A 22,216-nucleotide genomic window follows, 5' to 3' on the forward strand; every position below is an offset into this window, starting at 1 on the left:
CTTTGAGAAGACACCTTCCTCCCTCCTGGGCACCGGCGCCCCTGGGTCAGCAGGGCGGGGCTGGCAGGCGGTGGGCGAGGCAGACCCGGGTAGAGGGGTGGGCAGAGCAGAGAAGGACGCGGCAGTGCTGCTGAGCTGACCTCCCTGAGGAGCCGTCACCCCAACCTGCCCCAACACAAGGGACGCCGGCAGCCCTGGCAGGCTCTCGGGCGAGATGCCCGGGGATCCGAGGGGGAAGGTCTGCAGCGATAGGCGCCAGCCCCAGGATGCTGGGCCGGGGGGTTGCCGGTGGGGGGCTGCTTGAGGCCCTGCGAGCCCCCTGGGTCACCGGCCCCCGACCCTCCCGTCTGAGCCTCGAGGTCTTCTCCGGACGCCCTGGCCTTCCTCAGCACCCCCCTCCCCCGCCAGGTCTTTACCCTGGCGCCCACTCCCACCCCAGCCTGCCGTGTTCTCCGCACGTCTCTGCACAGCTGCCTCCGCTGGACAAGGCCACTCACCAGCGGGCATCTTCCGTGTCGCTTCTGAGGTCCTTCCCATGACCTTCAGGCTCTGAGGAGGAAGCAGCGGGTCTGTCGTCAGCCTGTGAGGATGCTGTCGGGCCACCTGCGGGGTGTGGGCGCTGCCGCCCCAGTTCTGAGCAGCGTTCTCACGCATCCCCGGCCCAGGAGGCCTCCCGTCCCGACTCTTCACATCAGCCCTCTGCAGGCCGGTGCAGGGTGTCGAAGGCCCCCTGGCCCCCACAGGTTCCCCGCAGGGCCTCTGCCCGCTCCGTGGCACGTGGCGGGAGGCCTTGGCCTTGCCACTACTGTCACTGTGCCAGGCGCAGGGACCCCTTGCGTCCTCCTGGTGGCAGCAGGTGGGGTTGGAAGCAGCAGGAACTGAGGGCCGGTGGGGGGGGGGGGGGCGACCCAGCCCCGGAGGTGAGATCTGAACCACACCACACCCTCCAGGACGCTCCTCCTGGCTCCTCTGAGGGCCGTTGCCAGCGGTGGGAGTCCTCTGGCTGGGAAAGGTCTTTGTCTGGTGAGGAGAAAGGGGCACAGGATCCAGCCCCGGGCTCATGCATGGAGTGGTTGTCAGTAAACAATTACGGGAAGCTGCATTTTGGTGACCTCGGCGAGATAGCGTGAGCCTCGGGAGCTGTGAGCTCTGAGCTTTAAATAAAGTTTTTGACAGGAGACCCAGCAGGATGCCTCTGCAAGCCGCCATCCCAGAGGACTTCCTACAGAATTTGGCGGCCAGATCAGCTACTCGGGATCCTTTCAGCTCACAGGCCTCGGGGCCGGGGATACCTGCCGGACAGAGGGGGCGAGGGCCCGGCTCCGGCAGGTGCCCTGCTTTCTGTTCCTGCTTTTTCGCTGGTCCTCGCTGTCTTGCACGCTGTCCCTCCCCTGGACCGTGTCCCCCGACCCCTGCCGTCCTCCAGCGCCATCCTTCATGGGGACCTGGGCCCCCTGCCCAGTGTTAAGCAACCTTCCTTGGAGGGAGCTTTCCGTCACGCCCATTCTCCCCGGCACTCGGCCCCCGCCCTGGGCCGGGTCGTCCGCACACTTTCCTTGTCTCTGGTCTGAGTTCCCTGTGGGTGAGAATTAGGTGCTGTGCATCCTCTTCGCACACGGGCTCCGGGACGTCTGCTGACCTGCGGCTGTGCCGCCACCCCCAGGCTGGCCCTGGCCACCTAGAGACAAAGCCCTGAAGGCCAAGGCTGAGGCGACCCTGGGTCTTCAGAGACTACTTCAGAACTTGGCAGCTCTCAGAGGGAAGGGCGCTGCGTCGACCTCAGATGGAAGGGCCCGGATGGTTCGGCTCAGTGGTTTTCTGGCAGGGATCTACGGTGGGCTTCTTCCGGAAAATCTTCAGCAGCCCCTACGTGTGTGCACACGTGTGTGCTTGTGCATGTCTGTGTATGTGTGCAAGCGTGTCCGTTTTTAGAAGACACAGGGCCGCTCCAGATAGATCTTCAAACCTGCTCCTTCCTGTAACGTGTATTTGGCAGGAAGGAAAGAATCAGTAAAAAGAGAGCCTGGTTTTTCTTTGCTCCAAAGCAGCTGTGGAATGAGAAACACACACCTGCCCCCCGTGCCTCGTTATCATAAAGTAAAAATATCAGTGTGTTCGCGGGTTCCCCCTTTGTCCGCTTTCTAAGAAAGGCCCTGCTTTCTTCGGGGTTCTGGGCGCACCTGCAGGGCTCAGCCAGTAAGGCTCCAGGCTGGGCTCGTGCGTGGCTCCGGGAGGAGTAGCAGGCCGGGCAGAAGCTGCCCCCGCACGCGAAGAGACTATTTCCTTTGCTGCCTTTCTTCAGCTGGCCTCTAAGTGATCGCCAAACACTCACAGGTCACTGTCTGGACCGCGAGCCGCCCCCGGAAGTCGGGGTTCGCGCCGGTGGGAGCGGAGGGCGGGACAGGCGCGGGCCGGGGCGGGGCCGACACGGGCGGGAACCCGCTGCACGACCGGCCTGACGCCACCTCGCGACCAGGGCGCCCCTCGCCCCCTCCTCCGCCTTGCGGATTTCAGCAGGCCCAGTTCGCCGATGCCTGGAGCCCCTCCGGGGAACAGCCCCCTCCTTGCCCTGGACGCACCCCTGCAGTGGGGGCGTCGTTGGGGCGCCTGGCCCGGAGGCTCTGCGGCAGCGAGGCCGGCGGCTGCGGTCTGGCGTCCCAGGCAAAGGCTCAGGGCCCGGGCGCGAGCTCAGCCGCAGATCCGCGGGTTCGCGCGGGCCCTCCGTGCGCGGACTCCTCTCCCGCCTGGCTGGGGGGCGTGTCCCACAGGCGCTCGGCCCCGCCTCCTGCGTCCACGTCACCTTGGCGCTTGCGGGCCCGGCGGCACCAGCCTCCTGGCTCTTGCTTCCAAGTGTGGGCGCCCAGGCCTGGCGGGTGCCCCGCCCTCACTCGGGAGGCCGCACCTCGTCTCGTTTTACCCTGTAGACAGCGAGCTGTGTTTCGCGTGGCTCCGGCTCCGGGCGGCGCATCCCCTCCATGCTGTCCGGGAGCCCCACCGGGCCTGGCGCCTGGGGCGGGTGTGTGCACGGCGGCTGGCAGTGCAGCGCTCGGTGCGTCCCTGCCCTCCATCCTGCCTCGGCAAACCCATCGGTGCTGGGTGGGAAGGTCCGTGGCCGGCACTACTGGGGACACACTGTGGCTACTTGCAATATTTCCTGAGCAGGTTATAGGTTGGTTTCCTCTCTGGGGAGCTCGGCCCTCCTGAGAGCCTGAGAAGGAGTGGCTGTAATCGGACTTTTTTTTTTTTTTTTTTTTGTGGTACACAGGCCTCTCACCGCTGTGGCCTCTCCCGTTGCGGAGCACAGGCTCCGGACGCGCAGGCTCAGCGGCCATGGCTCACGGGCCCAGCCGCTCCGCGGCACGTGGGATCTTCCCGGACCGGGGCACGAACCCGTGTCCCCTGCATCGGCAGGCGGACTCTCACTGCGCCAGCAGGGAAGCCCTGTGCGCGGACTTTTATCGGTCGGAGGTAGTGGAGATGCAGCGGCCCCTGTGCTGTGGCCGCCGGCTCCCCCTTCCCCTCCTCCTCCAGAGATAACACAGCTTTGGGTTTTTAAGCTGAGAGAAGAACAAATATTTTTATACAATGACCTCTTAAAATCGCTCCTAGGGCTTGAACAAGCAAACCGCATTTCCCGCCTACTGTGTTTCGCCTCCTAAGAGCGTCACTTAGGCTTCCTACACGACGGTCATAGCAAAGGGTACTTGCTGGTGTGAACCACAACTGCTGGGGTCCTGCCGACGACTGGCAGTCACCCCGTCTCTCCGCCAACTCGGGCCCGCTGCCCTGGGGTAGCTGACCTTCCAGGGGCAGGTCCACGTAAGGACCAGGGCGTTTCGGGCACCCATCCCCATTTCGGCCACACCATGGCCCGCTCGCAGGGTTAGAAACGTGGGACACGTGGCTGACACAGGTGTAAGTTTGCACACTTTACAACGTAAAGGCCACGTTAGTGACGAGCAGACGGGCGGCCCCCAGCCCCGTGGGTTCACTGCTGCCCCTGGCCGCGAGGGCCCTGGCTCTGGCAGCGGGACTGGGGCTCACCCCAGGGCCTCCTCATCAACCTGAGACCCTTCCCGTGCTGGACCCCGGCGTGTCCCCACACAGTCCCAGGCTGGCTCTGCCCCCTCAGACCTCAGTGCCCGACACGCCCCACCCTGGCCTTCAGGATCTTAGGCAGGGGCAGTGGGTCCGGGGTGGGGGGTGGGTGTGTGGCCCTCGCTGGCCCGGGGAGAGCGGTCTGCCCCGCCCTAACCCCGGCCCTACCTAGCTCCTTGCACAGCGTCTTGATGCAGCTCGGGGGGTCCCCTTTCTGGTGCAGGCCGCCCACACATCGGCTCCTCTGGAGCTCAGCCATCCCGCTGGCCGCCTTGAGGTGTCCGGGGCTCACGGCCGAGGGAGGGGCCCCGGGGCCCAGCTGGTGCCTCCTGTGTGCAGCCGTGGTGTCCTTCTCCAACCTCCCTGCCTTCGGGCCACGGGAAAGAAGAAGGTCGCTGGCTCTCACGCAGCCCTCAGACGGAGCGCATGGCTTCCACCCCCTCCACGGGGAGCTGCCCTTGTGTTCCTGGGCCCCGTTGCTAGGTGGCCCCTGTGACATCACTGCAGAGGCAGAGGCCAGCCCGCTGGCCCTTCCCGCGGCCCTAGGTCGGAGTGGCCTCCTCCCAGGGCCTCCTGCCTCTCAGCAGAGACGGCAAAGGGCCAGGCGGCCGGGGGCCTTCATGCGGCTCTGCAGACGCTTCTGGTGTTGGGTCTGCTGAGCCTTCAGGCGAATCTCTCGATTCCTAGCAGGGACGAAGGACTCGGCGGTTGCGGCGGGGAGTCCACTTGGCGGCCTGGGCCCTGGGTGGCGTCCTGCGTCCTCCCCTCCAGACGAGGGAGAGTCACGCAAACGCAGCTTCGGAAGGCAGCCGTCTGCGGACAGGCACCTCTGCCTGTGCCGAGGAAACTCTTCTCTGCGTTTTCAGTTGAGCTGTTTGCTGACACTGCCGTGACCAAAGGCTCACTCGGGTGGCTTCCACAGTAGACATTCGCTTTCTGGGTCAGGAGCCTGGAGGTCTGAGGTCCAGGCGTGGGCAGGGCTGGCCTCCTGAGGCTTCTCTCCTCGGTGCGTAGATGCCCGTCTCCTCCCTGTGTCCTCACGGGGTCGTCCTCTGTGCGTGTCTGTGTCCTGACCTCCTCTTCTTAAAAGGACAGCAGTCAGACTGGATCAGGGCCACCCTAGTGACCTCATGTAACCTTAATCACCTCTTTAAAGGCCCATCTCCAAAGGCAGTCACTTTCTGAGGTCCTGGGGACCAGGACTTCACACATGAATTTTGGGGTGACACAGTTCAGCCTATAACACAGCCTAACAGAAAGTTTCTGATAATCTATTCAACACAATTTTTTCTTCTCACCTGGGACCACGGGGGAAAATCAGAGCAGGTGTTTCCTGAGGACCCAGCCGACAGCACTAAGTGTGTCGTAATGTTCCGAATGAAGTACAAGTGACGAGCTCCCTTTTTCCACGTGCACTTCCATTCCCTAAACAAGCTCACGCACCTTAGCTCCCGGGAGGCCTCGGGTCCGCCAGCCGGGGGCCGGTGCAGGGGCCGCCCTGGAGGCTGCTCAGAGGCTCTGCGCCTCGGGGGGACACGGATGGAGGCGGGCAGCTGAACCAGCTCCCTCTTGGGGTAACAGGTGGGCTGGAGAAAGTCAGTGGGCACAGACTGGGGTCGCAAAAGATTGGGGTCCTCGGAGCGGGGCTTTGGGTCCTCATTCTCCCAGGTGTTCTCTTTTCAGTCCTCCCACATACCCCGACATGGGCAGAGCTCGTTCCCTGCCCCCGCCAGCCCCAACTCTCTCCGCTGGGCCTGGTCCTGCGTGTGAATCTGCGTTGCACAGGCCCCTGGGAGCCGCCCTGCGGCCCTGCCGTGGACGCTCGTGTTCGGGGCGTCTGAACCCCTTGGCCCCCACCCAGAGCAGACAGGGGGAGCCGGAGAGCAGCAGAACAGCGCTTTCCTCCCCAGTCCACGTGCACCTGGGAAGGACGCTCATCGCCACTGTCCTCGGCTCAGGGCCGTGGCACCCCTGAAGGCCTGACCCGGCTTCCCCAGAGCCAGATCCCACCCCCTCCCCCCCACGACTCTCTCATACCAGGCGGCCGACCGGGGCTGGAAGTAAAAAGACAACTGAGTGGAAACCAAATGGAGAAGACAGGAGAAAGGAGAAGGGGGCGGGGCGGGTCCCCCATGTTGTGCACCCAGCTCCTCCCCCCCTTTCGAAGGGGAGCAGCCATATCTGCTCAACGGCACTGAGCTCCCTCTGTCTCCCCTCGGGCCACCGGCCTCCTGTCCCCCCTCCCTCGGGACACCGACCTGTGTCTGGCCCTCGAGCACACACCCCGCTGCTGAGTCCTCGGAGACACGAGGGGCCCTGCCTTTCCCACCCTCCTTGAGCTTGACGCCGTCTCTGTCCGCCCTGAGGTCCCCATGGCCCTCACAGGGCCCCACTCCACACCTTTCCATCCCAGAAGCATTGTGGTTTCCAGCACAACCCAAAGCCCCACAACTAGACCTCACCTGTCACTAGAGGGATCTCACCTGTCATCCAAGGAGCCTCACCTGTCGTCCTGAGGGCCTCACCTATCATCATAGGGACCTCACCTGTCATCAGAAGCACCTCACCTGTCATCACGGGGACCCCACCTGTCATTAAGGGGGACCTCATCTGTCATCAGGGGATCCCACCTGTCGTCAAATGGACATCTGTCATCAGGGGTACCACACCTGTTGTCAGAGGGAACTCACCTGTCGTCAGGGGGACCACAGCTGTCATCAGGGGGATCACACCTGTCATCAGAGGACAAAATGTGTTGTCAGAGTGATCCCACCTGTCGTCAGAGGGACCTCACCTGTCATCTGAGGGACCTCACCTGTCATCAGGGGGACCTCACCTGTCATCTGAGGGACCTCACCTGTCATCAAGGGGACTACACCTGTCATCAGGGGGATCACACCTGTCATCAGAGGGACCTCACCTGTCGTTAGGGGGACCCCACCTGTCGTCAGGGGAACCTTACCTGTTGTCAGGGGACCAAACCTGTTGTCAGGTGGATCCCACATGTCATCAAAGGGACCCTGTCGCTAGGGGGACCTCACCTGTCATCAGGGGGATCACACTTGTCGTAAGGGGGACCTGTCCTATCATCAGGGGGACACCCTCTATCATCAGAGGGACCATATTTGTTGTCAAGGTACCTCACCTGTCATCACAGGCATGTCGTCCAGCTCCCTCCTGCCCCACTCCACCACACCCCCCATCTCCACGTGTGCCTTATCAGCGGGCGCTCCTGTGAAACCACGCCAGTCTCAGAAAGAATAAAAGGGCTGTTTTAATTGGCCAGTAAAATGCATCCCGATCATTAGTATCGTACAAACAGAGACACTGTTACAAATCCACGTTGAAAACTGCGGTTTGGAGCAGCCTCAGAGCTGCGGGTACGGAGCTTTTTTTTTGCAACACTTTCCTCCACCATTTTTGCGACAACAGGCAATGTTACCATCTGCCATCTAGATCTCGAGTCTGAACACAGCCGAGGCCTTCGGGGGAGTCAGCAGAAGCTCGTCAGGACCCCCAGCCCCAGACGCACGGCAGCCCTGGCAGCCCCCAGGGCCTCAGAGACGGCGAGCTCTGCCGCTGGCCCGGCGTCCGCTCCCAAGCCTCCAGCGCGGGCCCAGGTTTCCCCCTGCCTCCCTCCCCGTTCTCCCTCGGGGACCTTTACTTGGCTGCCATGAGACACAACCACTCCCTTTTCTGTCGTCTGGAGGCACATAGAGGCCTGGATGTTCTGAGTTACTTGATATCAAAGAGCTAATTAAAAACAGTCCTTTAAAAACATTAAGAAAAACAGCTTGAAAATAATGCACATTTCTATTTTTACAACCTTCCCCCAACTCCCACCAGGGTGGCAAACGTGGATTCTTTTAGCCCCACTGACAGCAAACAACACAACTTCGCTTGACGTGGAGGCTGCGTGGACGCGTATCAGCAGCAGGCAGGGGGGCTCCCACCCCGGGAACGAAGGCTGGGACCCCTAGGAAATCTCTCTGCAAAAGGACCCCGTGTCCCCAAAGAGCGAGGGCATCCTCAAACTGGGATCTCCGTGCGGTTCCGACCCTCTGGCCAGGACCGATACAAACGTCAAAAGCTGAAACCAGGAGGCTTCGTGCTGGTGGCCGCCTGGACGTCTGGCTCATAGGAGAAGAATAACGCTCGCAACACCCCCGCTGAGTCGAAGCAGAACGTTAGTGCCGGAGGCTCCACGGTGCGGGCGTCACAGACCAGCAGAGACAAACGTGCACGCGGCACAGGGCACACGCTCCGCAGGCCGCGGTGTCGCCGGCACCCTGTTCCCGAAAGGCCAGCTCAGGTTGCCTGCCACTGGCGTGATCAAGTGCACAGCCACCCGGAAATGGCCCGGGAGCCTCAGAAGTTCACAAGCTCGACCCCTGTCGGCTTGCAAGCTGAGGAGCTGCCCTCTGGTCTGGTGTTCTCTCCTTCCTGGACACGGGCTCACCCGGCGCAGCTCAGGGCACCATCCTGGGACAGGGGGTCCCGCGGGCTTCACATGGAATGGGCGGGGGTCTCAGACTGCTGCCTGATGTAGCTCTGGAAGCTCTTGTCTCCGATGGGGTGCTCCCTGCGGGGGTGTAGGGGGAGCAGCGTGAGCGTGGGCCGCCCTGTGGCTGGTGCGCCTCTGAACTGCCATCGCCTGTTTTTTGTTTTTTTTTTTTAATTTTTATTGGGGTAGAATTGCTTTAAAATGGTGTGTTAGTTGCTGCCATATAACAAAGTGAATCAGCTATACGTATACATATATCCCCATAGCCCCTCCCTCTTGCATCTCCCTCCCACTCTCCCTATCCCACCCCTCTAGGTGGTCACAGAGCACCGAGCTGATCTCCCTGTGCTATGCGGCTGCTTCCCACTAGCTAGCTATTTTACGTTTGGGAGTGGATATATGTCCATGCCACTCTCTCACTTTGTCCCAGCTTACCCCTCCCCCTCCCTGTGGCCTCAAGTCCATTCTCTACATCTGCGTGTTTATTCTTCCTGTCCTGCCCCTAGGTTCTTCAGAACCATTTTTTTTTTTTAAGATACCATATATGTGTGTTAGCATATGGTATTGTTTTTCTCTTTCTGACTTACTTCACTCTGTATGACAGACTCTAGGTGCATCCACCTCACTACAAATAACTCAATTTCGTTCTTTTTTATGGCTGAGTAATATTCCACTATATATATGTGACACACCTTCTTTACGCATTCATCTGTCAATGGGCATTTCAGTTGCTTTCATGACATGGCTACTGTAAATAGTGCTGCAGTGAACATTGTGGTACATGACCCTTTTGAATTATGGTTTTCTCAGGGTATATGCCCAGTAGTGGGATTGCTGGGTCGTATGGTAGTTCTATTTGTAGTTTTTTAAGGAACCTCCATACTGTTCTCCATAGTGGCTGTATCGATTTACATTCCCACCAACAGTGCAGGAGGGTTCCCTTTTCGCCACACCCTCTCCAGCATTTATTGTTTGTAGATTTTCTGACGGTGGCCGTTCTGACTGCTGTGAGGTGGTACCTCACCGTAGTGGGGAGATCTGCATTTCTCTCTAATAATTAGTGACGCTGAGCACCCTTTCCTGTGTGTGTTGTTCTCATCACCTTTCCCTACCTTTGCTTGTGATGCGTGTTCATCGTAATACGCATGAGAAGTATGGACCAGAAAGGAAGAAGTTAGCCCAAAACTGCCTGTGGAAGCACAGCCCGTGACCCCGGCCTCAACGTGCGGGGCGCGTGTGCTCATGCGTGGGGAGACCGTGGCCTCCTGGAGTGAGCACCGTGGCGCTGCGCCCTGTTAGCTGATAGACGCTGGCACAGCCGTGAGTCACGGGCTCTGCCGTGTCTAAGAAAAGGCGTTTTTAGACGGTCGGCGTGGGTTCTGACAGAGGGTGTTAAAGGGTCTAGAATGTGACGTGAACGTCTGTGGAGCCGGCAGCAGGCACGGTCGGCATCCCCAGGGGTGCTGGGCACCCTTGCAGCCTGGCCAGAGTCGGGGTCTCTCCCAGAGCCCCCCTTCCCTTCCCAGACCCAAGCCACGTCTTCCCTGGAAGGAAGTAGCCAGCAGGGAGGGGGCTGGGCCCACGCAGGGCTCCCGCCTCAGGTGCCGGGGGGGCTCTGCCGTGGGTCCGTGGGCTCCAAGTACTCATAGGCTCTCGTCACCCACACCCTTCGTGCAGGGGGAGGGCGCCGCCTGGTTGCCTGCCCGGAGCCGGAGCTGCAGCCCCGGCACAGAGCGCGGGTGGCCCGGCTGCGCCTGCCCCTCTGCGGCCGACCCCTCCCTCCCAGGATGCGGGGGGCGGGGGGCGGGGGGGGGTCCAGAGCCAGCCTGGAGAGGCAAAACGTGCTTCCCAGGGGCAGGGCCGCTGGCCCGCGATGGAAGCCTGATTTCAGAAGCACATGGGTCGCGAGGCGGGAGCAGGAGGCGCCTCTGGGGACCCGGTGCAGAGGGCGCTGGGGGTGAAGCCAGATGGGGGCCCGCCGCGCCCCACAGGCAGGCAGCCCGAGGCGGCCCCTCCCCGGCTCCCCACGCCTCCAAGACCCCGGACTCACTGGCTCCCGTACTTGGTCCTCTTGAACTTGTCCCTTCTGTGCTGGGCGTGCTCCAGCTCCAGGGCCCCGACCCCGGTGATGACCTGCTTCAGCGTCTTGTAGGTCTCCTGGGGGTCGTCGATGACGAACGTGGAGTACTCCTCGCGCTCTGGACCATCGTACACAGACCTGCTCCCGCAGGCCTCTGCAGCATCGGGGGCAGGGGCTGAGGTCAGCTTGGGGCGAGCGGACAGGCTGCCCCCCGAGCGCACGGGAAGGGCCGACCGCTCACGCAAACGCACACGAACCAGAAGCCGCTAAGAGTGGGGCCAACCCTGAACCCCGAAGAAGCCTGCGGCGCCGGAACCACAGACCCGAGGGTCCAACGCCGAGCACGAGGGCCCAACCCCTCTCCAGGGTGACCGGGCTCTGTGCAGCCTGGCCCGGGCTCCCAGACGGCTGCTCCTGGGCCGTGCCACGGCAGGGACCTGCAGGGTGCAGGGCGGACGAGAAGCCATCCTCTCGGCCGTCACCTGTCGGCCAGTCTGTGCTAGCAGCTTCTTAGAGCCTCCATCGCCCCACCTGCTCAACAGGTACCTTTCTCATCCGACCACCGCACTCCTGCTGAAGACCACGCTGTGGCCTCCGGGCCCCCACCTGCCCACAAACACCCGAGCTGCGTCCTGCACTCCAGGGCCACAGAGAGACGGGTGCCCGGCCCAGGTGAGCTGGCAGCAGGCCCCTTCGGCGCGGCCTGTGACGTGCTGCCGGCTCACCGTCACGGAAAGATTTACTGCCGTCACTCCCAACTCAAGGGAAACCTCTTAATTCTTACTGAAAAACCACAAGTCTGTGCAAAGGGAACCTGGGAAGATTCAAAATTTCAAAGGAAATGGGAACATGACGTGAGAAAGACATAAGGGCTGCGCACGCGAGGGATAAAGGGGCAGAGACGCGGGCGGGAGCGCCCAGGGCGCGGTGAGCCGCACTGATGAGTCCCTGGAGCCCGGCTGCCTGCACGTCCCCCCCGAGTCCCCTCTGGCTGTGCCTGCTTGGCCTCGAGCGAGTCCCTCAGGCTCCCGAGCCTCAGTGAACCCTTCTGGGAAACAGGGCAGCTTAGGAGTAGGATGGGAATCACCGAAGGACCACGATCCCACGCGGGGGGCCGGGCGGTGGCAGGGTCGGGACACAGGCAGGGACGCCCAGCCGCCTCAGCTCGGGGGCTGCGTGAACCGCTTCACAGGGGTTGTTCCACACGGCCCCTGGGCCAGCCTGGCGGGTGGGGCCCGTCGCTGCCATTTCCCAGAGGAGGGGGCTGTGTGCCCAGCTGGTCTCGCAGCGGATGCCAAGGCAGCTCTGCACTGAGGCCTGTGCGTCGCGGGGAATCTCCTGCTAGGGCGCCAACGAGTGTGGCTGCAGTGGCGGGAGCTGGGACAGACCCGGGAGGAGGTCCCGGGACCGGGCTGGGGAGCAGCTCTTAATTCGGGGCCCAACGTCAGACGCGAGATTTGTGACTGGACCCAAAACAGACCCGGAGCATCCACGGGGCCGGGCGGCAAGCTCGCCCTCCGCTCCTCTTTGACGGGGCTCCCCAAACCAAGCCTGGGCAACGCTGGAGCGCGTGCTGGGGCCGGCTGGCGGCGGGTACACGTTTCTAAAACGGCCCTAGGAACGAGGAAGAGCACAGGGCAGACGCAGGACAGTGCAAAGGTGGACTTGCTGACCGACAAGGACGGGAGGACAGCGAGCACGGCCCCTGCCGGTGACACTGAGGGGCAGATATCTACGTCGGGAGGACACCCAACAGCCAGGTGGCACAGGACACAGAGGCCCTGACAGTGAGCCCAATGTCCGTGCCCCGAGGTGGGAAGGGCGAGACTAAAAGTGCGTCCTGGTCCCTTCTAAGGGCAGACGGTGGCCCGTAGCTGATGGGCTGCACCGAGGTGCTGGCTGAGCTGCGGGGGGAGGGGGGGGAGGGCGAAAAGCCTTCATGCTGATTTAACGGGCTCGCGTGCAGCACGGCTCCGTGTCTGTGGAAGTCACCCCGAGACCTTCCCAGGCCCCCTCGCCATGCCTGCGGGAAGGTGTGCGTGCAGGCTGCCTTCCAGGGCGCAGACGGGGTGGCCGGCCACCATCACCGAGACCTTGGCCGCGTGACCTCGGTCCGGCAGCCCTTCCGCACACGATCCCACCCAGCCCTGCACTGGCCCGGCGCCACCTGCAGCACTGGGCACCGAACTCCAGGGGGACACCGCCGTGAGGGAGGTGGGGGGACAGACTCACAGGCGACCGGGACACAGCCGCCTCCCAGCACGGAAAGGCTGCTGTGCCCGGAGGAGAGGCCTTGGTATGTCGTCAGCCCACGGGCTGAGCGCTCAGGGCAGTTTGACCGACGTAAACGAGGGTCTCAAGGAGATGAGAGCCCCTGACAGCAGAGTATCGGCCTCAAGAAAGCGCTGAGGTTCCAGGCAGAGGCCTGAAGACTGTGGAAAGTGACTCAGTGCTTTGGTGCCTCCGTGAAGTGAGCAGTAAGGCCTCCAATCCGGCTGACCTTCTGTGAACCCTTGTTGTCAAGATCACTGCTATCCTGGGAGGGAGGCTGGGTGTTCAAGACCCCTTTCCATTTGACTGTCCATCCATCTACCCATGCACCCACCCATCCATCCACGCATCCAGCAAACAGGTACTGAGTCCCTCCTGTGTGCTAGGCACTGGGATGAATGACACCTGCCTCTCCTCGCAAGGTCATGTGTGTCGCTGGTGAACAGATCTGAGAGGGCATCATCGTAATGGCAGAGATCAGCACAGGCTGTCCGCAGCGGGGCAGGATAAGCTCGGGAGGGGCCCCCCCAGGACACACGGCGTCAGCCAGATGAGGGGCGCATCGGGGGCAAAGGCACAGGGGTCTGCCGCGTGGTGCCGGGGCAGAGAGGGAGGCGGGGGTCTGGAGAACATGGGCGGGCAGCTGCGTGCTCACCAAGGCATGGCTAAAGTACCCTCCAGGCTGCGGCCCACAACTGACCAGGAGACGAACAGGAAAAGAGTCCAACAGGCTTGTGTCCGGGCACCTTCTGAGGGGGCTGCAGGGCCCACCACAGAATCTCTAACAGCAGCTCCGAGGAGTGCCAGCCCCAGTGCAGGGTCACACAGCTCACCGCCCCCAGCTCGCCTTGCATCTGCCTCTCCTGCTACAGCCCAAGTGCCCCCCTGGTCTCCCGACTTGCGCCACCTACACTGCTTCATTCTGCAGGGCACGGAGAGCAACGGAATGCAGGAAAACACCTGGAGCTGCCGGCAGGGGCACGAGCACACGCACACTCACACACGGGTCCACACACACACACACGTGCACACGTCCCTCTGGAAAACACACAAGATTGAAACTCCTTGTTTGGAGGCATGGGAGGTTATTAAGACACAGGATCTTCTCAAGAATCTGGCAGTTTCAGAGGCTGCAAGCTAAATTCCATCTTAAAATTATCCATAGAACCTGTTATCTAAGTAACTGCCCCCCAACAGCCACTCAACCTGCAGAACGTTTTCCCCGTCGGCGCCATAAACGATGACACCGCGCGCAGCCCCTGGCGGCCCCCAGGGCTCACCCCCATCCGCCCCGCCTCACCTTGCATCTTCTCGAGTTTGCTCATGTACGAGCTGAAGAGAGAGTAGATGCGCTCGGTCTCTCGGTCCCCGTCGATGTCCAGCTGGATGTTTGCTGGGAGGCCGCTGCCCAGACACCGCGCGAGCGGGCGGAGAGGAGGAGGGGTCAGTTGTGGCGGTGGTCATTTAAAGGTCACTAAACACGGGGGCCCCACCCCGCACTTATCCCCGCCCCGGGCTGGGGTACCAGGCACAAGCTACCTGGTGCAGGGGGAGCAGCCGGCGGCCGTGTCCGAGGAGGCCCTGCAGCACAGCCAGTGGCCGTTCAGGTAGGCGGACGGGTGGTAGACGGCCAGGCGCTTCTGGTTGCACTGGCTCACCTTGGTGAGGATGTCGATCCAGGCCTTGGCCTCCACGCAGTTGTTGGCCTGGATGTACAGTGCCCGCTCGGGCTGGATGACCTGGAACATCTGAGGGGCAAGGGCGGGCTCAGGGGGCTCCACGGCAGGGCCTCCTGCCTGAACCGCGAGGGCCACTCTTGTCCACGCCAACCAGCCTGGGGCCGAGTGGGGGCAGAGCGGGGACACAGGAGGCTGCGCGGCTCGGCGGGGTCAGCCCCGGTCACCCGGGCCAGGGCGCTGCCTTTCGGGGGCCTTGGGGTCCCCCTGGAAAAGCAAAGGCGCTGCACCACTTGCACCAGGACACGTGAACTGGGACGTGGCCGTCACACAGACGCGCTGGCTCCTCAGCCTCCTTCGTCTCTGGGCGGGATGGGCTTCGTACAAGACGCCACAGCACACCCTGCCCTCTCTCCCGTCCGCTTCCCCAGACTTGCCTCGGGGCCTTTGCATGTGCTGTTGTCCATCTGAAATGTACTCCCGCTGCAAGACTGACCACTCCAGGGACCCCTCCTTCTTCCAGGCAGAAGTTACTTCCCCCGTGAGGCTTCTCGGAGCCTCCACTGCCTTTCCTATTTATTATTCACTCAACCAACATTCCTGAGTACCAGGCACTGTCCTAGGTCCTGGGGACACAGTGGCCCAAACATAGTTTCTGCTCTCGTGAGCTCCCGGCCAGCAAGAAAGACAAGAGTGAACACAAAGCACGGGGGCTGTGAGGGGGGAGGAGGAGGCCAAAAGGAGGGTCAGGAGGGAGCCCTCGAGACAGACGATCCCCCAGCTGCGATCAGACGGGCGACGCAGAGTTAATTAAGCTCAGTGGGGAAAGCAGGCAGCAGGGGACGGGAGGTGCAAAGGCCCTGGGGGCAGCGAGGGGCAGGTGCTCCCAGCAGACGCAGGCCCGGCTGCACACAGAAGGGCAGGGAGGTCGGCAGCCCTGAGCCCTGGGAGGCTGTCAGGCTGGACTTGGCAGAGGGCATGTGGGAGGCCAGGAGTCGGGACGTCAAAGTCCACGGAGGCCTTCTGCAAGGTGGGGCGGTGTGCCCGGAGGACGAACAGGATTCGAAGGATTCTGGGAGGGGCCTGGGCCCAAGTTCCGGAGTGAACAGCCACGGCTCCCCCCAGCCCCACCCCACCCACACGTGCACCGTCGCACAGGCCTCAGACTGCATGCTCTGTACGTGGCTGCGATCCCCGATGGAGGGAAGGCCCTGGAGGGAGCGCTCTGCTCCGATCGTCCTCACAGGCGGGCCCCTCCGCCAGGGCCCGGCACACCACAGGCCTTCAAAGACGTCTCACAAATGGAAGAGGACGTTGGCCTGGTAGTTAGCGCGTGGAAGCCGCCTCTGGGGAAGGCAGCGGGACAGCACAGGCCGATGAGAAAAGGATCCTGAAATTGTAGCCCTGACGGAACGAAGCAGCTCACGGCTGCTTCCAGGGTATTTTCCACACTCTGTCCCTCTGTGGTCGTCGGGAAGGCCACCGGCTGAGAGCACAGCGTCCCCAGCCCCATCCAGGGGAGGGGTGGGAGGTGCCGTGCAGACACACACGGCAGGACGCTGCCCACCAAGGGGGCAGGTCGAGGGTGCTAACCTCCCTCAGGCCCAGAAACCCGCCCGCACCTGCCACGGGGCCATCAGCGGCCCAAAACATGGCCTCAAGTTGTCCTGGGGCAGGACCAGGCGCCAAGGTCGGAGCCAGCGCGGGGCGAGCGCAGCTGCCGTCTCCGACCACCCGTCCAGCGAGCAGCCTAACCCTCTGAGGCCGTGGGGCCGGCCTCAGACCAGACGGAGGCCGGACAGACAGACCCAGTGCGGCCGTGGGCACCTACTGAAACCGGAAGCGCAAGGCAGATGGACGCGAGGACGGGGAAGGAGGCTGGCGGCCAGTCGGGTCCCGGGGGCAAGCCCGACTCTTCGGGGGTCTGTGAGCCGGGAGCGCGTGACCCACAGAGACACCGGGGCTCCCGGGGCCCGGAGGGGGCTCGAGGGCAGCAGGGCGGGGTGGCGACGTGAAACACAGGAGGGGAGGCCGGGTCTGTGGCTGCGTGGAGCACGTCCAGGCTCTGGGGCCGCACGGTCTGGGCCGGGCTCTGCCCCCACGCACGGGTGTGAGCTCTGGGTCAGCATCGTGACCCCTCCTCAGCACGGCCATGGGGGGAGACGGCTCTCAGTGACCTCGGGAGAGCGCGGACGCCCAGGGCCTGGACCCCGCTAAGGCCCCCAGCCGCAGCTCTTAAGAGTAAGGGCAGTAATTTGTCTGAACGTTGAAGTGAAGAGCCTTAAACAGGGTTGATCTCCCGAGAACACCTCCCTCCTCCTTAAAGCAAGGTGTCCCTTTGGGCAAAGGATTCCAAATTATTACCCTCGGTTAGGCTTCTGCAGGGTTCTGCCCGACTGGACCTTCCCCCGAATAAAACATTCCAAGTCAACGCGTCACGAGGGGAATGAACTGCGTGGAGCCTCATCTGCCGTTTGCCTCGCCCGGCAACCACCCCGGGGACTGCCGTCGTCTGCAGCGGAGGGCTTGAAGGGCTGACCGCCCAGCCGCGAGGGTCCCACCTGCTCTGCCTATCTGTGGAAGGGACGTCCCCGCCACCATCACCCTCAGGGAGACCCCGGCCGGTGGGGCCATCCCTCCAACCACTGCAGCCTCAGGACAGGAGGGAGAGCCACAGAGAAGAGGTGCCCAGTCTGGGACGCTGGGGAGCTGCCCGCACTCCTGAGGGAGGCTCCGCCCACGGCCCCTGGGCGTGGCGCCCATGCCGCCAGTCACCCTCGGCGCCGGCCACAGGCTGGGGTCTCTTTAAAGCTGGAAGACTAGGGAAGAATTTGGAGGATTTGAAGTTTTAACTCTTAGTTATTATTTACAGCCCCACCTTCCTTCAAAAAAGACCGCGTGTGACTCATACAAAATATATCTAACGAAACTGAAAAATATAAAAAATATTTAGAAAATTAGGAGCAGAGAAAGAGAAATGGGAACAGACTTGGGAGAAACAGGACCTAAGCGCGCAGATTTTCTAATGAAAACAGACAACCCAGAAAAGCCCTCAGATCGGGCTACGGGCTGGTGGCCTGGGGAGGTGGGACGCAAGGCCATCGCCCCCCAGTGGCCGCGCGAGGCTGCAGGGGACTTCCCCACGAGAGCACCCCTTGGAGAGCAGAGTTGTCCTGGCACCCGGTGGGAACCCCGTGCTCCCCCTCGGAGGGGACAGGAGGGGACACGGCGGTGATGGCGGGGGATGGGCAGGAGTGTTTTCTCCTCCCCAGCGTTCGGAGGTGCTCGGCGACGAGAACTCAGGCACCGTCCCCCCAGCCCCCCTCCACCATGGTGCCCACAGTGTCGGGAAGTGAACGCAAAGCGGGGGTTCCCCAAGCTGTCTGCAAGCACCTGGATGGTCAGCAGAGGCGGACCTCATGGGAGGGTCCCCCAGAGCCTCCGCCCAAAGTCTGGCTTCGAAATGACCAGTGGCAGCTGCTCACTCCTGCCGGTCAGGCCATGCGTGGGCTCCTGCAGACGCGGACACCTCCGTGGGGCCCGACGGCATGGACGGCATGTACCCGGAGGGGGGAGCTACAGGGGCAGCAAAAACCGTGCCATTCCCACGGCCAGATCCGGGCCACGTGAGCACCCATGTGGTCTCACCAATGAGGGGCTCCGGCCTGAATGAAACGGGGCCCTGCGGGGCCGCACAGCCCAAAACACACCAGGGAGAGAGAAAGGCCCTCGGCAGAAGGAAGCGACAGGATGCAGCAAAGTGACAAGAGAAGCAAAAAGCGTGAGGCCGAGCAAGACGGGGCAGAGCTGATGCGTCCAGTGGGGCCACGTGTCCCCGACCGACCCCGGCCACGGGCTGCCAGCTGACCCTGGGCCACATGTCCCCGACCGACCCCTGGCCATGGGCCCCCAGCTGACCCCGGGCCACATGTCCCTGACTCACCCTGGCCACATGTCCCCGACTGACCCCAGGCCACAGGTCCCCGACCGACCCCGGGCCACGAGTCCCCAACAGACCCCGGGCCATGGGTCCCTGATACAAGTCACTAGCACTTGTGCCACATCCGAGGGAGTCCCTACAAAACACATCACTTGAAGCTGCCACACTGACCCCCTGACACACCCAAACCAAGGGCCGTCTCCAAACACTGGCCTTTCTGCTTCAGAAATGCCGAGGCCACAGAACACAGAGAAAGGCTGAGCCATGTCCCGGATTAAGGAGACAGCAGAGAACCAAGTACCGGTGTTGGCCTGGGACACACAACGGCTTAGAGAATGTCACTGGGCAGCTGGGCGGCGGTTTAGCAGTGACGCTGCGCGCGGGTTGGGTGTCCTGATGCTGGCTGCAGGGTTACATAAAGGATGTCCTTGTTTTTAAGAAACACACTGAAGATACACATGCTTCAGAAGCCATACGCACATGTACACGGAGAGAGACGGGAGGAGGTCGGGGGCTCAGCCAGCCGACAGGACAAGTGCAGACGAGCAACTGCTCGCGGTGCGGGGCTCGCGGTGAGGGGCTGCAGCCCTCGCTCTATGTTTGGAGCTTGTAGACGCAAGACTCAATCTAAACCGAAAGTCTTAGAGAAACCCCGCGGGTCCTGCCAACCCAGCGGGCGGGGTCGGGCTCTCTGCCCCGCGGCAGCGCCTTGCGGCTGCCAGCTCACAAGGGTCTGGGAGCAGGTGCGGGACGCGGACGGCGGCGAGGTCGAGGGGATGGGGTGGCACTCACGTTCTTCATCTTGAAGGACTCCTCTTCCAGAGGCTCCACCGCCAGGATATTCTCGATGGGGATGCTGTAGAGAGGCGGGTCCCCTGTGGCAGAGTGTGCCCGTGAGCCGCCAGGAGGGGCCGGTCTCCCCTCGAAGGCAGGTGACGCCGGCCTCACGCGCTCACCCCCCACAGGACCCGGGTCCCTGAGAAGCCAACCCCACGTTTCCATGGGGACATCCTGTGATCTAGATCAGAGCCACCCACGCAGGACAAGAGCGTCCACCCCGAGACCCTGCTCTCCACGATGCCCAGGCCGCCCTCTCGGTGCCCGCCTCCCGGGTAAGGACCCGCCCACCCCAGAAAAGCGACCGGTACCGCCACGGGGGCTGAGGCAAGGCTCTGGTCCCTCGGAATACAATATGTGAGAACAAATAAAAAGCGCACTGTTCTTGGTACCTTTGCTTTTCTGGTAGGTAAATTCATGGTTTGTCAGGCGAAACCATCTCTTCTTAAAATTCTTCATCCCAAAGCGTTTTCGCCCTTGTGCTCTCTTAATCATGAACCTGTCGTGAACGGCACAGGCTGGTGGGTGAGCGGCTTAGGGCGGGGTGCATGTCCCCCCTGCCCGCCAGCTCCGGCAGCCCAAAGTCACAAAGTCAAAGCCTGCAGAATCACAACAGGTCGCCGCTGCCGTACCTGTGGTACTCGAAGCAGACTGTGGGATTTCAGTATCTTATAATTTTATTTCCAAGGGACAGGATTTAAAAATCAAAAGGCAAAGGTCTCTACTTTGGAAAAGTTTAGCTCCTGTGCTGGTGTCAACTTCAAGTTACAAGCTGGTGAACCACGGGTCTATCTGAGCTCCAGCAAAGGGCACCCCCCTCACCCCCACCCTGAAAACATGGGCAAGAGATGCTCCCACAGTGCCGGCGGCAGGCTCCCAGCCCGCAGGTGTGCTCTGGGAGCAAAGACGGGAGGCGAGAGGCAGCTGCTCTCCGCTGCGTCCTGTATTCTGAGCCCCTGACGGGGGGCACTTCTGAGCGAGGGGCTGATGGAGGGCAGGGGGGCCTTGGACTCGGGTGAGGGGGCCACCCGGGCAGAAGCCTCTGATTATCTGGGGGCTGTTCAGTCTCCCCCGCCTTCAAACTCCACTCCCAGATGGGCATTCCTCCACTCGCAGCCTCAGCAGAGAACAGGCACAGGACTGAAGACACGCCGTGGCGCAGCCCTGGGGCATCTCTCCCAGACGGACCAAGGCCCCAGACGGGTCTGGATGCCCTCTGGCCCCGCGGGCAGGGATGCCTGCTTGGCGCTGAGCCAGCCTGGGAGCCCCACCCTGCCTCTCTCCCGCCAGCCCTACCCTTCCTTAAGCAGGATGGGCTGCTGCACACTCTTGGGGTCTCTTCTCCCGGAGGACGAGATCAAATCTAAGAACTGAAGTGGAAAGAAACCGGATGGTTAAAAGGCGAACCTTCGTAGGAACAGTGCCTGGGTGCCCTGCATCTCCTTCTGGAACCAGAGGAGAGAGGAGACTCTGAGAAGCAAGTTGTCGGGCGAGGGTCCCTCTGAGAGGACCATGGGGTCTTGACTCTGTTGAGACTGAGCCGCTTCCAGCCCTAGCTGAATCCCGGCCCCTCCCGGGAAGGGCTGGCCGCACCCACAGCTGTTACTGCTCCTGAGAGGCCGCCAGGCCTCAGGTAACACCTGGAGGTCCACCTGCTCCCCTCGTGGAGCTGGAAGCCATCGCGGCTCCCCTCCCTGGCCCCCGCCCCGGGTTTTGCCCCCACGGGGCCTCCCCGCTCAGTTCAACCACCCACGACCGTCCGGATCCCTCCCACCGAGTCAGCCGCCTCTGCTGCCGCGAGTCTGCGTTCATCGACGCCGATGCTTACATTTTTCACTGCATCAGCGTACTTCTGCTCGTTGAAAAATTCATAGAATGCAGCCATGTAGGATTCCTTAAAGCTGGCCTAAAATGAAACAGGTCACTTAATGGAGGCCTAAGGTCTCCCGGCCCGAACCTGAAAGATCTGGAGTGCGGCCACGGGCGCTGAACAGCAAAACACGCAGGGGTGGATGCTGTCCCGGGTGCCGAGTACCCCGGCCCCAGTCGCAGGGAGGGGCCCCAGCCGCAGGGCGGATTCCACGCAAGCCGTGTTCAAAACGCGACCCGCACGGGGTCCTTGGTGAGATCTTCGTCACGCACGACTCAACAGCTTTTGCGGGCGCGTGGCTCCCAGACGCGGTTGCTGGGACGGGAGGGGTCCTCACCTCCAGGAGCTGGGGCAGCGGCAAGAGGGACCCGGGGGGACCTGTGTCCGCATGACGGCACTTTGCTACCCTGGGTGTGAAAACGAGCGAGTCTGTGTAGACCTCAGCCCAGCAGGTGCCTGTTTATCTGGGCTTCCAGCCGACAAACGCTGGGGCTGACGGATGGAGGAGAGCGTTGGCCCACGGCTTTGTGTCCCTCGGATTCAGAGAAAGCCGAACGTTTGCCCTGCAGGGGGCTGCTTGTCTGCAGTGCTGAGAGCCTGGGTCACTCCGCCCCACAAAGAACAGAATGGGGAGAGCTGGGGTGATCCTGTAGGTCATGGCTCAACCCTTTCCAGACAGAGCCTGACAGGCCCGTCCCTGAGGAACAGGCCACGTCACCGCCTGTGTGCGGGGAACCCAGAGCCCACACTGCTGCTGCTGTCACGGGGTGGACCCCCGGGGCCCTGGCACGTCGTCAGTCTCCAGGACGCCCCCGTGAAGGGGAGACGCAGATTTGTCACCAAATGGGGTAAAATGAGCTCAGACCCAGGGAAGGAGGGGCTCTCGCTGGCCCCACGTAGACGAGCCCTCGGTCACCAGGCAGCACCCCGACTTCCTTAA

General features: G+C 62.4%; 1 protein-coding gene across 2 annotated transcripts in view; it reads right to left on the minus strand.

Moving 5' to 3' along the window:
* Positions 1 to 7,349: 7,349 nt before the first annotated feature.
* Positions 7,350 to 22,216, minus strand: part of RASA3 (RAS p21 protein activator 3) — an 88,647-nt gene continuing 73,780 nt past the window's right edge. For both annotated transcript variants that reach the window (XM_079903422.1, XM_079903423.1), the window contains exons 17-24: positions 21,235 to 21,312; positions 20,703 to 20,776; positions 19,799 to 19,905; positions 19,362 to 19,444; positions 14,493 to 14,701; positions 14,254 to 14,357; positions 10,653 to 10,836; positions 7,350 to 8,680 (exon numbers count right to left, since the gene is read on the minus strand). In XM_079903422.1, the coding sequence (XP_079759548.1) occupies positions 8,605 to 8,680; positions 10,653 to 10,836; positions 14,254 to 14,357; positions 14,493 to 14,701; positions 19,362 to 19,444; positions 19,799 to 19,905; positions 20,703 to 20,776; positions 21,235 to 21,312 (915 nt within the window). In that variant the 3' untranslated portion in view covers positions 7,350 to 8,604. The remainder of the gene's footprint in view (positions 8,681 to 10,652; positions 10,837 to 14,253; positions 14,358 to 14,492; positions 14,702 to 19,361; positions 19,445 to 19,798; positions 19,906 to 20,702; positions 20,777 to 21,234; positions 21,313 to 22,216) is intronic.

The sequence above is a fragment of the Stenella coeruleoalba genome (assembly GCF_951394435.1).
Source record: "Stenella coeruleoalba genome assembly, chromosome: 18".
NCBI lineage: Eukaryota > Metazoa > Chordata > Mammalia > Artiodactyla > Delphinidae > Stenella > Stenella coeruleoalba.